The sequence below is a fragment of the Trichosurus vulpecula genome, chromosome 4 (assembly GCF_011100635.1).
Source record: "Trichosurus vulpecula isolate mTriVul1 chromosome 4, mTriVul1.pri, whole genome shotgun sequence".
Lineage (NCBI taxonomy): Eukaryota > Metazoa > Chordata > Mammalia > Diprotodontia > Phalangeridae > Trichosurus > Trichosurus vulpecula.
In genome coordinates this window covers 393211292-393226724 of record NC_050576.1, presented here as the reverse complement: position 1 = coordinate 393226724, position 15433 = coordinate 393211292, and the positions used below count along the sequence as shown (strand labels likewise).

Below are 15433 nucleotides of genomic sequence, written 5' to 3'. Positions count from 1 at the left end.
TCAGCCACTCGCACCATGCCTGGCACATAGTAGACACTAATGTACTGAGCTGCTTTTTGGTTGAAAATAGTTAAAATTTTAAAAAGTTTTAGCATTTAAGGGGGTAAGCTTCTTTTATTTGCAGAATTTACCTTTGTGGAACATCTTATACCTGGTGACCTTTTTCTACCAAAAGGTGGAGTGTAGCCCTTTTTTTAGGGTTGGTAAAGAGCTGGAAAATACAAATTTATTTTACATGAATGAAAACAAGACATTTCCCTTTTTCTCTGTTAAATTACTGGTTTTTAATCTGGTGGACTGCAGATGTTTCAACTTAAGTCCTAGGTATGTGGTAAATTAGGGTTTTGTTTTTTTTTTTTTTTGTACACAAAGAGGAAAATTCCTAAAACTATTCAAATTTAGCATTGCCAGTTTTGGAAATCAAAACACTGATTTGGCGATTCCTTAAATTAGAAAAAAAAAATCATTCACAAAACTTTAATGGGATCTATATCAAAGAAATCAAATTGATTCAACAAATACTAAGCATATAACATGTACAAGGTATATGTACTAAATAAAGCTTTTGTGGACTTAGGGATTTTTGGTGTTATCACAGACAGATTCTCTAGCATCTTATTTATTACTAGGTATATGAAGAAAGGTAGCACAAATTTAAGAAAGAAAACAGCAGACAGTATTGTACATTCAACAATAATGTTTACAGTTCTAGTCTAAAGCCCCACTGCTATAACAAGGTGACCCTGAGCTCTCAAAGGATATGCCAGCACACTAACTCCGCAAAGGCCTACCAAGCCAGAAAGACTTCAAGACCATGACTAGCCAAGAACTTTTACTTAAGGACCAAACCATGAGGTTGCCTGAAATTGAAAGTAGGGCTATAAAGGAACCTCAATGACTAGATGGGCATCATAGAACGTTTGACAACCAGATGATGATTATTTTTGGCAACAGCATTTCATAAAACCAGTACGATCTAAGATAAGGAGTACACACACTAGTGAAATCACAAAAGTATTACAAAAAGGAATATTGGCACACTTTTAGAGGATCAAAATGTACAGCTTTGAATGAAGATATTAACCTGGAATATCTATGTAATTCAGCAATCACATTAGTAGGCTATTATTCTCTCTTACTTAAAATCAAATGTCCGCCAATGGTGAACTTAAATTCATACAGTCTAACAAATGCACAAAACTAAATTCTTTATATGACCTAGTTTAATAATTCAGAAATAAATCTATGTAGATTTATGCTATATTAATGGGAAAATGCAAACCCTAACTTTTTGGGAGGTGGAAGGGGAAGGTTCAGTTCTGTGATTTATTTGGTGTGAAGAACACCTAGTTTGGAAATTCCCTCCAATGATGCAGCTTGGCAACTCCTGTGTAATTAATTTATGGCCTGTAGAATGTGGATACTTAAATTTTTTTGTGTTTATGGACTCCTTTGGCAGTCTGGTGATGTCCATGGATCCTTTTTCAGAAAAATGTTTTTAAATAACTGAAAGAAATGCTGTATTTCATTTAAGTTAGGAAAAATAAGTAATTTTTTTCCCCATCCAAGTTCATGGACCCTCTGAAACTTATCCACAGGTTTGGGTCCTTAACCTAGGGTCCACAGTTAAGAACTCCTGCTTTAGAGAGTTGTCGGAGGCACTGCTAAATAAAACAGTTTACCTAGTTTCACATGTCAGATTCGGAAGTACTTGAAACCAAAATGTCCCGACTCTACCTACTATAATGAGTCTATCTACTCTACTCTACCACCTCTGAATTTTTTTTAAAAAGAAATTTAAATTTTCTGATGAAAAACTTATTTTGAAATGAGTGGGAGTTTCAAAATAAGCCAGTGAAATCATGTCTCTTTAAAGCAAAAGTAAATTTGGAGGGGAACTCTTTTGGAGATGCTAATCTAGATCTGAGAAAGAAGTTGTGCCATCAATATTTTTAAAAAATCTTACAAATTCTGAAAATTAGCCAAGTACATTGAACAAAAATAAAGTTTGCTGAATAGAACTGGAAAAAAGAGGACTATAACTTTAAAATCTTCTAAAATAAGTGACATTGGCAATTCTTAAAGTATAAGTTACAGGTAAGTTAGTTGCCATGGGAAAATAGAGGGAAACTCTACACAGGAAGTTCTTATGTTAGTTCGTTAGTGTGGTTACTACATTAATGAAGTCACTAGTGAAATCATTCTAGGACCACACCTCCTTTACCTTCCTCTTCTCAGGCCTCTCCCCACTTTCCCACTCCCCAACCCTCCCACACACATCTTTAAAAATCATAAGAACAAGAGCTATTTCCAACATTGCTATTACTCATAGTAACATACAAAGTATATAGTACACATAGTGCTGTATGTTCCTTCTGACAAGTTCAAGCTCACCAACTGTCATTTTACAAGATTTCTCAAAAAAAAGACCCTGGTTCTGCAGAGTCACGGGATCACAGATTTAGATCTGGAAGGTAGCCTTTAGGCCATCCATGTCTAACCACCTTATTTTAAATTTGAGGATACTTGAGGCCCAAAGATGTTAAATGATTTGCCCAAGATCACACAGCTGGTAGGTGGCTGATATGGGGAGAAAATTTGAGTAGATGTGGTGGTAGCCAAAATAGCTGTCTCACTGATATTAATATGCATTATAAACTTACTGGCTATTACAGTGTAGAAATTTAAAAAAAAATAAACTGGCAGTGGACTTAGAAATACCATCAAGCAGGCAATATATCTGTGTCTATAATCTTTTTGTAAATGGAAATGGATATGACTAAGTTTAAAAAAAAATCAAAGCCATCCCAGAGTCAAAAAGGAACAAGGGAAATAAAAAATACTTACTAAATACATACAATGGTATTTGAACTACTAAAAGGGTAACATGTAAAGTTTAACATTTGAAGCACTGCAGTCTCTTTTTGCTTCCCTGACAAAACAAATTACAAATCTTTTCAGTGAATTCACAGTAGAATTATTCTTGCTAATTAAAGTGACTAAACTACAAAATAAAAAAAGATCACAGTTTCAGTTTCAAAATAAACAATACCACACATTTTAACACAATATAGTATTAGGAGACTTCTTTTTGCTATATATCAGAAGGCTGCTCTACACTTTCTAATTCAATTTCAGATAATATAACTAAATGTCATCTGTTCATAACATTAAAATCATGTACCATTAAAAATAAATGCCAGCTCATCTTTCACACAATCTTAAAATTATATAAGTACTAAAGATGCTAAAATTAATTGCCAAAAATAGAACAAGAGAACTTAACATTTAACATAGTTTAAAAACTTGGTCATCAATTTAATATGCAAAAATGAGATGAAATCAAACACATTTTGCCTCCCATATACTAGGACATAGAAATTAAAAAGATCAATGGATTACTTTGAAATTATTTATTTTAAAGAACAAAATGCTAATTTTACACTAAGATTCCCTATAATTCTTTTGGCTTTTTAAAATGACAAAATGTGCTTCACTGGTAGGCTATAAGTTTGGTAGCCTTAACACTATAACAACCTTTAGCTGTTTTAAATTAATTTTGATACGTACTGTAAACAATTTCATATTAATTTCTTAGTATTTATCACAGTTTTAATAGCAGTCAAAGGGTCTCATTACAGTTTAAAAAACATAAGATGGTTTACCTTCTTTATTCCATAATGTGTAACTTTTTTTTAGAATCAGTAAAATTGGAAAACCATCTGTTGTGAAGGTGTGCTATCCAGTCTTTTAAGGCAGGCATTAGTTCTTCGCTGCTAGATGTAGAGATGTAGTTTGGATTCATATAAAAAAATAGCAAATTCTTCAAACATGACAAGGATGTGACAAAATACTAACATATTAGGACAAAATGAAATTTCGACCAGGGCTCTGAATCACGTACTATGGTCTGACATGGAAGTTTCTAACATCATGTCACTCTCATTCATTTCAATTTCAAAGGTTTCTTCCAATGGAGGCCTAGAATCTGTGTTCTTCCTTGAATGATGTGATGTTTCTAATGGTATAAGCCCAGTTTCTTCTAGAGTCTGTCTTTCTATATCAAATTCCCTGAAATCCCATGGAGGTGAAATGATGTTTTTCAGTGTCTTCATTGTGTGTACATCAAAATCATAACACCTCAATTTGTCTTTGATCTCTGTACCTAAAAAACAAAGAAAAAATTCAAGTGATTACTGCCACAATGTCTAGATCTGTCACTTGTAGGGATAGGGGACTAGACTTGTGATTTCATTAGGACTGGGAACTCCTGGATGAAAAAACTCCATCTCTCAATGCAGGTTGGCACCTACTCTGCAATTTATAACCGTAGAGAGTTGCTTAGACTACAGGTGTCAAACTTGCAGCCCACAAAACTCCTGGTGCAGTCTGAAGCAGACTAAAATGTAACTGGGAAAAGTTTAATAAACTAAAACTATAATAAAATATAGATAATGTTAATCTGTGTTTTTCTAAGTTAGTATACAGCCCACAGGGATTCACTTCTATTTGAGTTTGACACTACTGGTTTAGAGCACTAAGATGTAAGTGATTTGCAAGAGAGAAAAAGTCATTATGTGTCAGAGATGAGATCTGAACCCAGGTCTTCCTGATTCCAAGGCTTACTCTATTTAAAATAATAAGAAATGGGAGACATTACTGGCTCCAATATCAAAGGCAGAGGGAAAGATCCCATTTATACAGAAATATTTATAGCAATACTTTTTGTGGCAGCAGAGAAATTGAAAGAAAAGTAAATCTCCACAGATAAGGTAATAAGCTAATTGTGGTAAAGTAAAATATATTATTATTCCACACAAAATAATGACTAAGAATCTGGAAAAATTTGAGATGATATATAAGAATGGATAAAGAACAAAATAAACAGAACCAAAACAATGTGTACAATGACCAAATAGAAGGAGAAAAATACAAATAAAACTTTGATCAATGCAACGAACAATCTTATTTTAGAAGACTGATGATGAAGCATTATCTCCCCCCTTTTAGCAGAGAGGTGGAAGATGCAGGTATAGAGCAAAACATACTTTTAGGAAGGATTTTAACTGAGGAGGAAAATCTCTGGGAAGTGAAAGAAACGTAAAAATAAAGACTTTTTAAAAACAGGAGATGCCATTTACAATAATGATGCATATATATGTATATAAATATCTGAGTATTAATCTATCAAGATTTACACAAGAACTTTAGAAGGAAAATTATCAGACAAGTAAACAGAAATAAAGAATTAAATAATTGTAAAGCTATTAAATGTACATGGCTAAATGGAGTCAACAAAGTAAACATGGCCACCATACTTTTACAAATTAATTTGTAGCTTTAAAGCAATACCAAAATGACAATGGGCTACACATCTTAGATAAAACAACAATTAAAAACATAGAACTGTCAAAAATATTGAGTGAAATTTAAAAAAAAAAAAAGGAAAATAAATAAGACTTGTCCTGATGACCAGACCTCAAATTATGTATCTGTAAAGATTAAAATAATCATGTATTAAAGAAATAGGCTTAATAGAATAAAATAATTAAGCACGAGAAACAAAGTTATACAGTAGACTAATGGTGGATAAATGTAAGACTAAAAAACAGGGGATGAATTAATAACAAAAATTATGAGGAAAACTGATGAAACTATGATAAAAAAATGGGACTAGAGCCATGTCTCACAATAATAAATTCCACATAGAGGATGGATTTATATAGGATGTTCCAAAAGGTCTTAGTGCAAATTTAAGCATTAGTAACTTAAGAAAACATGACAGACATTCCATTATTTTCTCATTTTTTTTCACATCTATTAAAATTGTCTGGTGTTGGAAAATTCTTAGCTGTTCAGCAAATATAAGAAATTACAGAAAATAGAAATAGGTAAACTTGCTTTTAGGTAAATAGGTGAATAGCTTTTATGCAAGTAATGCACCACAAAAAAAGGAAAGAAAAAGATTGAGGGAAAATATTTGTGATAAATACTTCTGGGTAAAGTTTTAAATCCAAAATCTATATGTAACTAAGAGACTTAAGAGTAATCTCTATCCACCCCCCCCCCCAACCCCAAATGTGGTCAAAGGATATGAACAGGTAGTTTTTAAAACACACAAATTACCAAATAAAGTATAAAAGTTGGTATAATAAGGTATAAAGTTGGGGGCCTGAGGAGACAGTATGAAAAAGCTCTTGTGGATAATGTGATAGTTAATTAGATGAATAAAAGAGCTGCTATACAGTAGTGAGGCTCCAGTAAAAGTTCCATAACAAATTATAACAGTCTGGTTCTCAGCCCCAACCTCAACATTTGTGTATATTTGGCACCTTATGTGGTCATTACACAGCACCAAAGACCACATATAATTAGCTTTGTGAAGAGCTTTAATAATTTCAACAACTGTTTATTAAACACATACTATATGCAGAGCACTAGACCTAGAGTCAGGAAGACCCAAGTTCAAATTCGGCCTCGGATACTTTACTAGCTGTGTGACTACTGTTAAGTCACTTAGTCTACATCCACATTAGTATTCTCATCTGTAAAATGAGGGTAACAACGGCACCAAACCCCTGCCCCAGGACTGTTGAGAACATAAAATAAGATTTTTAAAAGTACTTTGCAAACCTTAAAGTGCCTTACAAATACTAGCTGTTGTTATTATCATTAATAATAATACTAATACCATTAAGGACTCAAAAGAATTGTAAGACGTGACCCCTGAACTGAGGGTGCTATGATCTAATGGGGGTGGGAGAAACAGAGCATAGAGACATGAAACAACTACAAAACACTTCAATAAGTATGAAATAGACTGAAGCATCTTTATAGTATTGGCCATGGATCTACACCATGAGACCAGTTTATAGGTGAGATTATAAAGGGACTTTACAAACACATTAGTAGTTCATTACATGGACATTCCAAAATCTCCCATAATCTCAGAGGCAGAAGGGACCTCAGGAGCCACGTACTCTAAACCATACCTGAACAAGCATCCACCCTATCCAAGTGCTCACCCAGACTTTCAGTGAATGTAAAAATATTCCCTGCTGAAGCAGACCATTCCATTATCTGGTAGCTCTCATTGTCAGAAAGTTTTTCACTATAGCAAATCTAAATTTGCCCCTCTGCAAGTTGAATGCAACTTTCATGTCCCCTTCTCATTCCTTTCCTCCTCTAACTCTTTCTGTCTAGCTAAACAGCTTCAGTCGTAGGTAACTGGAGTTTCTTCACGAAGCCTAAGACTGAATACGTTCTTCCTGACTGACATATGTTGATTCATCTTGAGTTCATAACAAGCCGATTAAAACTCCTAGATCGTTTTCAGATTACTATCTAGTCAGAATTCCTCCATTTTATACAGAAGTTGAAATTTAAAACTCAGATGTTATCACTTTACATTCATCCCTAATATCATGTATGTTATTAGAATCAGCTCAATGTTCTAGCCTGTTAAAGTTTCAATTCTGACTTGGTTAGCTATCCCTTCTAGCTCTGTCTTCTGCATTATCTGCTAAGCATATTATCTATTTCTTTATTCAAGCCATTGATAAATATGTTAACCAGCACAGGGACAAGTGCACCTTACTGGCTCATCACAGTATAACCTGCCTTCCAATCAGACAAAACCCACCTTCCAAGTAGACAGTAACCATCAAACAGTATTCTTCAGTTCTATCAATTCAACCAATTTTGAATCCCTAACTACTTATCATTTAATCTGCATTTCCACACAGTGTAGACTTTGTCAAATGCTTTACTAAAATCAAGTAAATTACAACATTCTTCTGAACCACCAATCTAGTAACCCTACCATAAAGGAAATAAGCTAAAGTCTGTACTGTATGTCCAGGACAATAATTCTCTTTCTAGTTGTTTAACTTGGATAATTTTAAATATTTTCAAGAGTTAAAGAAAAACTATCATGACAGGCCTGCTCATTTTCTACCTTGGTTCATGGACAGTAACTGTAACTTTACTGTACAGTAACTTTACTGTAACCTACACAGTGACTTCATGAAAATGACTTTATGTACCAATATCAAAAAAGCATTTTTAGAAATGTTTTAATATTTAATTAGGTGAAACATTACATGAATAAGTATATGATGACTACTATCTCCTTAGCATCACTGTAGCAAAATTAAAAAGGTATTTTGTCGGATATTAAGAATGCTTAGAAAGAGAAGCTCCCACTAAAATACTACTCTGATGTCGCATCATGATGAAGACAACCCCTGATAGTTTTTTAAACATTATACCAGTGAAGTACCAGTTCTGGTATGTCTTATATCAAGATGGAAAATCTTTAGATAGAGGTCTGACTGATTGTGTGCATGTTACTAGAAGATAAGCATAAGTTTGGATATTCTCTTTACTAGGTTGTTCTTAGGGTGATAAATTTTTTGGCCATAGCAATTTACAAAGATTATCTACCGAGTTAGAGACAGGTGTTGTGTGATCTGTAGAAAAGAACCTACCAATAACATTACAGGCCACTGAGGTACCGAATTAAAGTGAAAGACTTGGAATGGGAAAGTAGGTAACAGAAAAGTCACTGTCTACAAGAACGAAACACTTTACACAGTTAAAAGCAGTATCAAGAATGATACAAATAAGAAAAATTAGCACCTTACCAATATAAGCTTCAGAATCACCAATGTACATTTCAATGCAATGCCCAAGCATGGTAACGGAAAATGTATCATCTCTCCGAAGTCCAAGGGCCTGTCAAAAAGGGGGTCAGAATATTTACTAGTAGAAAAAGAAATATATTTATGAAATACTTATAAAAGGTCTTGTTTTTCCTTGTTGTGTTAGTAGTCTCGCCTAATAGGGTAACCTGTACAGAGCCTACTGGTCATGAAGAATGACCAATTAAATCAATAAGAGCAAACATTATACCAATATCGAAAAATACTAGTTGTTTTTATAAGACCATAAAAATATCTGACAGTGGCACCAAAAGATGCTTTGATTAAATTTCCCTGTAAGATACCATATGGATAGAAATAATATCTACACATTTTATCTGTGAAATTCACATTTTTCTTCCATGTCATTTTTAACTTCATGAATTAAATGGAATCAAGTACTGCTGTTGGTTGGGTATTTTTGTCACAGATCCTTCTCCTTTGCAAGTTATTAGATACATATAGATATATTAATTCAATTCTCAACCTTGTTTAAATGTTCCAGCAGAGAAAAAAACATTTTTAATACATGGGAGAGTAATTTCATTATGCCTGCATTTATTAACTCATAAATATAAAAATTTATGACAAATAGGGGCAGCTACATGACACAGTGAGTAGAGCACTGGCCCAGAATTCAGGAGGATCTGAGTTCAAATCCAGCCTCAGACACCTGACACACTAACTAGCTATGTGACCTTGGGCAAGTCACTTAACCTCAATTGCCTTGCCTCCCCCCTCCAAAAAAAAATTATGACAAATAGCAAACTAATCAATAATCAATAACCATTAGTTATAATGTGTCCAGCACTATCTCAAATCTGGAACGTAGACTCAAAACTGTTCCTAAGTTTATATCAGTTACACATCCTATAAAATTATTTTCTTTTACAAAGAAAGAACCTAGAAGAAACTCCCTACTCTTTTTCTCAATCTCTGCCTGATGAAATTCAATTCATCCTTTAAGATTAAATTCAAATATTAAGTCCCATGAAGGATTCCTTAATTCCCAACACCGCCCCCCCCCATCCTGACAACTTCACCTAGTCTAACATTCTATTTTAGATTTCTCAAAGCATTTTGTTTACCCCCTCTCTGTGCAGTTACCACAGCCTACTGAGATGACTTTTGTACAGTCTTATTCCCCCTACTGGACGGTAGGCTACCTATGTGCACAATGCCTTATTCATCTCTGTATGCCCTATAATGTCTTGTGCACAGAAGGTGCTTAAATATATATTTGTGGGATTAAATTTTGCAACTTTAAAACAGTAAGAAGAAAAAAATAAACCTAGCAAAAAGATTTTTTAAAATTGGCTGTAGTTTAATTTTAATTTTAGCAAGGTATAAATTAAAGATATACCGTGTGAAAATAATCAACTGCACTTTCAAAGTTGCCCATTAGGCTGTGTATATAACCTATGGCAGAATAGGTAGAAGCATTCTGAGGAATCAGCACTAAGGCTTGACGATGGTACTCTAATGCCTCTTCATACTTTCTGTAAAAAATAAAAATAAGTTGATATTACATACATTTTAAAAAGCCCCAAATCTCAAGTTTTATCTCTAAGTTCCAAGAATATACACTTCCAGAAGAAATGTCACACAGTATCAGTTCACTCAACCTCAACAGCATTTTCTTTGCCATTGCCATCATGGACATTTTATTGAACAGTTTGATTACTTCCTTTAACTATATCATGCTTAGAGATATAACCTAAATAATATACATCAGTTTATCACTGCCCTCCTCAAAAAATTTGGATTTTTGGCCTCTTCAATTTGTTAAGATAAGTTTCACACATTTACCACTTACTGTATAAAGAAATATTTTCTTTCATTTATCCTAAAACCTTTATAGTATGTTATTTATTTGAATCTAGAATTATTGGTTATTTGTACTAGCAACACAGTAAAGTGAAATAAGGTTTTTGAATCAGAAAGATTTTGGTTCAGGTACTGCTTCTGACATATGCTGGCTAGCTGTGTGACCATGGAAAAATGTCAATAGGTACTGCAACTTTATATTCCAATGTTCTACACTAAAATCCACTAGGGAATAGAATGTCAATTCAATAAAAACTACTAGAAACTGGCAAAAAAAAAAAACCACAAGGGTTTAGATCCACAACTCACATCTTATATAAACCCTTAACTTTGTTGCAACAAAGCATTTTTAAAAATTATTTTAAAAAAACTCTAAGAAAAAGAAATACTATTTGTCTTAATTATGGAAAAATAAAATCTCCAATGATAACTCAATTTAAATAATTTAATAAGCTCTATTTGGCAAAAGAAATACTTTTTTTTTAACATAACAAAAATTCACAATCTCTAAAATTAAGGGAAAAAAACTGGGGGAAAACTGATATAAATATATCAGCTAAACGACCCTTAAGGGAACTGACACATACATCTAGAACCCATATTTCTTCTCCTAATGGAGTAATGTTCAAAAGACTCAAAGAGACATTTTATAAAGAAATTAATAGGGACAGGAATAGGAAACATGGACTGGACTAACCAAAGCAGGAGTTAGTGATTTGCTCTGTCACAGAGCTTTCATATGTTTGAGAAGGAACGTGAATCCAGGTTTTGATGTGAAGCCCATTTTAATAACTAGCTCCACTATGCCAGGCTGCCTCTCCAAAGAAGAAAATTGAAATGGCTAAATGACCACATGAAAAGGCTGTCAAACTCCCTAACGAAAAAAAAAATGTAAATAATGATAACCTTAAGATGCTATCTTCCTCTACCTCCTAGAATGACAAATATCTGTATCTACAAATACATACAGATAAAATCTAATATGGGCAGGGCTGCCAAGGAAGAGGCACTCTCATACATAGTCAGTGAGCCTGGCAGTGTGAAATAAGAATTACACACTTAAACCTTGTGTCCCAGTATTTGCATTCCAAAGACTATTATTCAAAAAGAAATCATAAAAAGGAAAAATAAAGACCAATCTGTACAAAAATATTCTTAGCTGCCCCATTAGTAAAGGCAAAAAACTGTAAACAATCTACATGTCTTTAAAAATTAGAGAATGGCTGAATTATGGTATATTGATGTAATGAAATATTATAGTACCATAAAAATAAAAAGGAAGTATTTTCTAAGGAAACATGGAAAGTGATTCAGAATAAAATCAGAAGAACTAGAACTGTATACACATACAACTATAACTACATACTTTTTTTAAAAAAAGAAAGCAAGTAGAGCCAAAAGTTATAAATTGATGTGGACGAGAACATAAAATGAAAGCATTGTTTGTTTTGTGTTAATTCCTTTGGTTCTGCCTTGTTAAAGACTCAGATTTTGCCCCTTGTTTTGTGAGTTTGTCATTAAGTTTATAATAAAATTCTTAAAATATAATATATAAATATATGATATAATAACATTCTTAAAAATAAAATTCTTTTAAAAATCTGGTTCATCGTCTTTATCAACAGTTATCTCTGTTGTTAAAATGCCAACAGAGATATCTGTTTTTGAACTGATCTAGATGCTTAGTAGCATACTTTACACTTGTAATTTGTGGGCCTAGACATAGATGATACCTTCATGCAGAATAAAAGCATTAAAAATTGTATACGCTACAGAGAATTCATACGATTTAATTCACAATGTATCCTAAAAATGTTCCACTTCATCACTTACTTAAGTTTTCTGCATACATGGCCCAAGTTATTCAACAAAGGTTCCCATTTGTCAACTGTTACCTACAAAACAATTTGCTGTTAAAATGACTACTTCATACTTTTCAACTAGATTTGTACGTAGTTAATTACCTCAAGATGATACTTGCTATTTAATTCCCATACAATAATGAGATGTCAAATTAAAGCATACTGGAAACTCAAGTTCTTCTCATTTATATTAACTTAATGCAGTTTAATGACAAAAAAATCAGGCACTGTTTTCTCCTTGCTGTTTTGACATTTTATGCAAAACAAATTTTAAAGTTTATACATCAAGAAATGTAACCCTCAGAATAGAACCTGTGCCTATGGTCACATGCAGATGGCTAGAATTGCTGTGGTTTGGGAAAGGCTCAAAACCAGAACATAAAGTAGAAGGTGTAGACAAGTGGGACAGTAATGCAATTGGGAAGGAAGAACTCAAAGTGGAGTCAAACAGAGTGGGCAGGAATGAAAGGAGTTACAGTTCAGAAAGGTAAGTATGAATAACATGCATAATCCTTGATTCTGAGAGCTAACATAGGCTAAAATTGTTATTTTTTTAAAAAAAAATGGTAAATCTATTGAATTGTTACTCCAGTGCCTATACCTTTACTAACCTAAAACAATTAATGCATGTTCAAAGCATCCAGCTAAATGCATAGAGCAGTACTTTCATAAAGCAGTATATTTTTAATATTTCAAACATTAGAAATTCCAAAGCTGAATTAGAAAGGTATGAAATTACGGCAATGCTCCACTCTCCTCAAGGCAGTACTAAGTCTGAGACTCAATAATACTCTTCTGCTTCAGAAAGGGAACCTGCTGAGTTTAGGAGCTAATGACACCATTAATAACTCTCCTTCAACCAAAGATGCAGTTATTTTAAGCCCTGTGAATCAGGAGGATATTACACCGAAGACTGGAAATGCCAAAGCTTCCTGCAATCATTCAATAGGCTCCCAATGACTGCAACAGCAAGATGAATGGCTACCCTGCCACCAAAAGGCCTACTCCTGCTCTCTAAAATGGTCACTAATTCAGAAACATCAATTATTAAATGTTGTAAAAGGGACATAAGTTAAATACATGACTGCTCAAACAATTTTTAAAAGCTTTTAATGAAAATTATTATATTAACTTTTGGAGGGCAGAGATTGCTGCAATGTATCTCTTTTTCCGCAGTGTATTTGGTAATTAGGTGTTTATATAACGGTGACTAAGTAAATACCTCATTTCCAATGGCTTTAATTTTTTCTAATGCATCAAGAAACCATTTTTCGGCTGTTTTCCAGCTAAAGAAAAAAAAGGCAATGTTATTCCAGATAAACAAATTATATATGCAAATAGCTGATAAATATTTCCCATTAACATTGTAAAAATATATCTTTGTTAGCAACCTGATTTAAATTTCCCAAAGACAGATATATCTGGCAATCGATATTACAGTATTAGGGTTTGTTGAGTTCAAGATATTATAGAATTAATGCATTAAGTAATCTATGTGCATATGATTAAAGGCCCAATGTTTTTTTCAATTTAAAAATGTGCACTGATGTTTTTAAAAAATGAAAGCCAGAAATATAATGCTGAAGGAATAATAATTTACTGAATATGAATCTGAGAATATTACATTTTTCTTTCAACAGCCTATAAAATATTTATTTTATTAGAGATAATAGTAAAATCATAATAAATTAAAATAGTCAAAGATTGCGTTGTTTTGATTAGCTGCATCTTCTGTTCATCTAAGGGTTAATCAGGAAAGGAATCCTTTGTTTCAACCAATTACTTCTCTAAAACGAATTATTTACAGTTCGGTGCATAAATACAGTACAATTAACATAATCAGAGTTATTGTGGATGATTGAGAATTATGCAGTACTTCTGGGTCAATATTTTGAACATCAATGATGAGTGAATAGTACTTTCAGAGTTAAACAAATAGGCAACTGGGCTAATAAATGAGGCCCCAAAACTATTATTTTTACACTGAATGTACGATGCCTACTTGTTTTTTGTCTTGTCTTTCATCTAAAAGTGAAATGCAAACAAAGATTACACTTAATGAAGAATCGGATTAATTTCTATTTGATCAAGGTTTTCGTGAATTCAGAAAAAGAACGCGGCCGATGCTATGTTTTTGTCTTTATGTACTTACTCTCCATTTTGAAATGCAACCACTCCAACCTCATGCATAACGAAAGGATCTTCAGGTGCAATACTTAGAGCTTGGCTGAAAAATCGCTCAGCCAACTTTGAATTGTTGGTCAAACCATATTCTAATCCAATATACAGCATTGGTAAGTGACACCTAAAACAATGTTAAAATCACACATTCAATTGCCTTAATGCAACAATTTAATAACCTAATAGAAATTCACCTATACAATCTTTTCTTAAAAAATAACTCAAACACCAAATCAGTAACTAGGAATTTCAATCTATTCACATGAGTCCCGAGAGATCCTTCTTTGACCAGTTCCATCCTATCTTACATTAAGATACGAACATTATTAAATTCCACCTTATTTCCCATTATTCCTTGGCATTACACATCTACAAGATTAGGCTGATATCCTGAACAAGCCATGTTCATTTCTATTTATGTGACTTTGCTCTGGAATGTCTCATTTCCACGGTCGATCTATAACCTCATCTTTCAAGTTTCCTTCATGAAGCATTCCTATCTTCCCTTTTTCTAGAAAGTCGTTCCCTCTCCTCTTATTTTCCCAGCTTCTTAAAAGAACAGCTTACACTTCTTTTCCATCCAGTCACTTCTGACCCTCCTGTAGTATAAGTTCCATCTCTAGTATGGCAGTTCTATGCATTCTTTAATGTGTTACCTCATGATCCCTTCTTTGCTCACTCTACATTCCCTCTGCATTTTATCACTTCTATGCCCATTACTTTCACACGTTTATTTTGACCCCTGAATTCTTGAGCTTCTTTCAGTCCCAAATCTCCAACTACTTGTCAAACATTTTTGCCTGAACATCATCCCAGCACCTCAAACTCAACAAGGCTAAAAATTAAACTTATTCCCTTCCA

The 15433-nt window shown here is 33.3% G+C and overlaps 1 protein-coding gene across 1 annotated transcript in view; it reads right to left on the bottom strand.

Annotated features, from left to right (window-relative positions):
- Positions 1–444: 444 nt before the first annotated feature.
- The window catches only part of CDC16 (cell division cycle 16), a 51250-nt gene continuing 36261 nt past the window's right edge, over positions 445–15433 (bottom strand). The window contains exons 13-18 of the mRNA XM_036754752.1: positions 14544–14696; positions 13614–13677; positions 12363–12424; positions 10066–10201; positions 8646–8736; positions 445–4165 (exon numbers count right to left, since the gene is read on the bottom strand). Of these exons, the coding sequence (XP_036610647.1) occupies positions 3897–4165; positions 8646–8736; positions 10066–10201; positions 12363–12424; positions 13614–13677; positions 14544–14696 (775 nt within the window). The 3' untranslated portion in view covers positions 445–3896. The remainder of the gene's footprint in view (positions 4166–8645; positions 8737–10065; positions 10202–12362; positions 12425–13613; positions 13678–14543; positions 14697–15433) is intronic.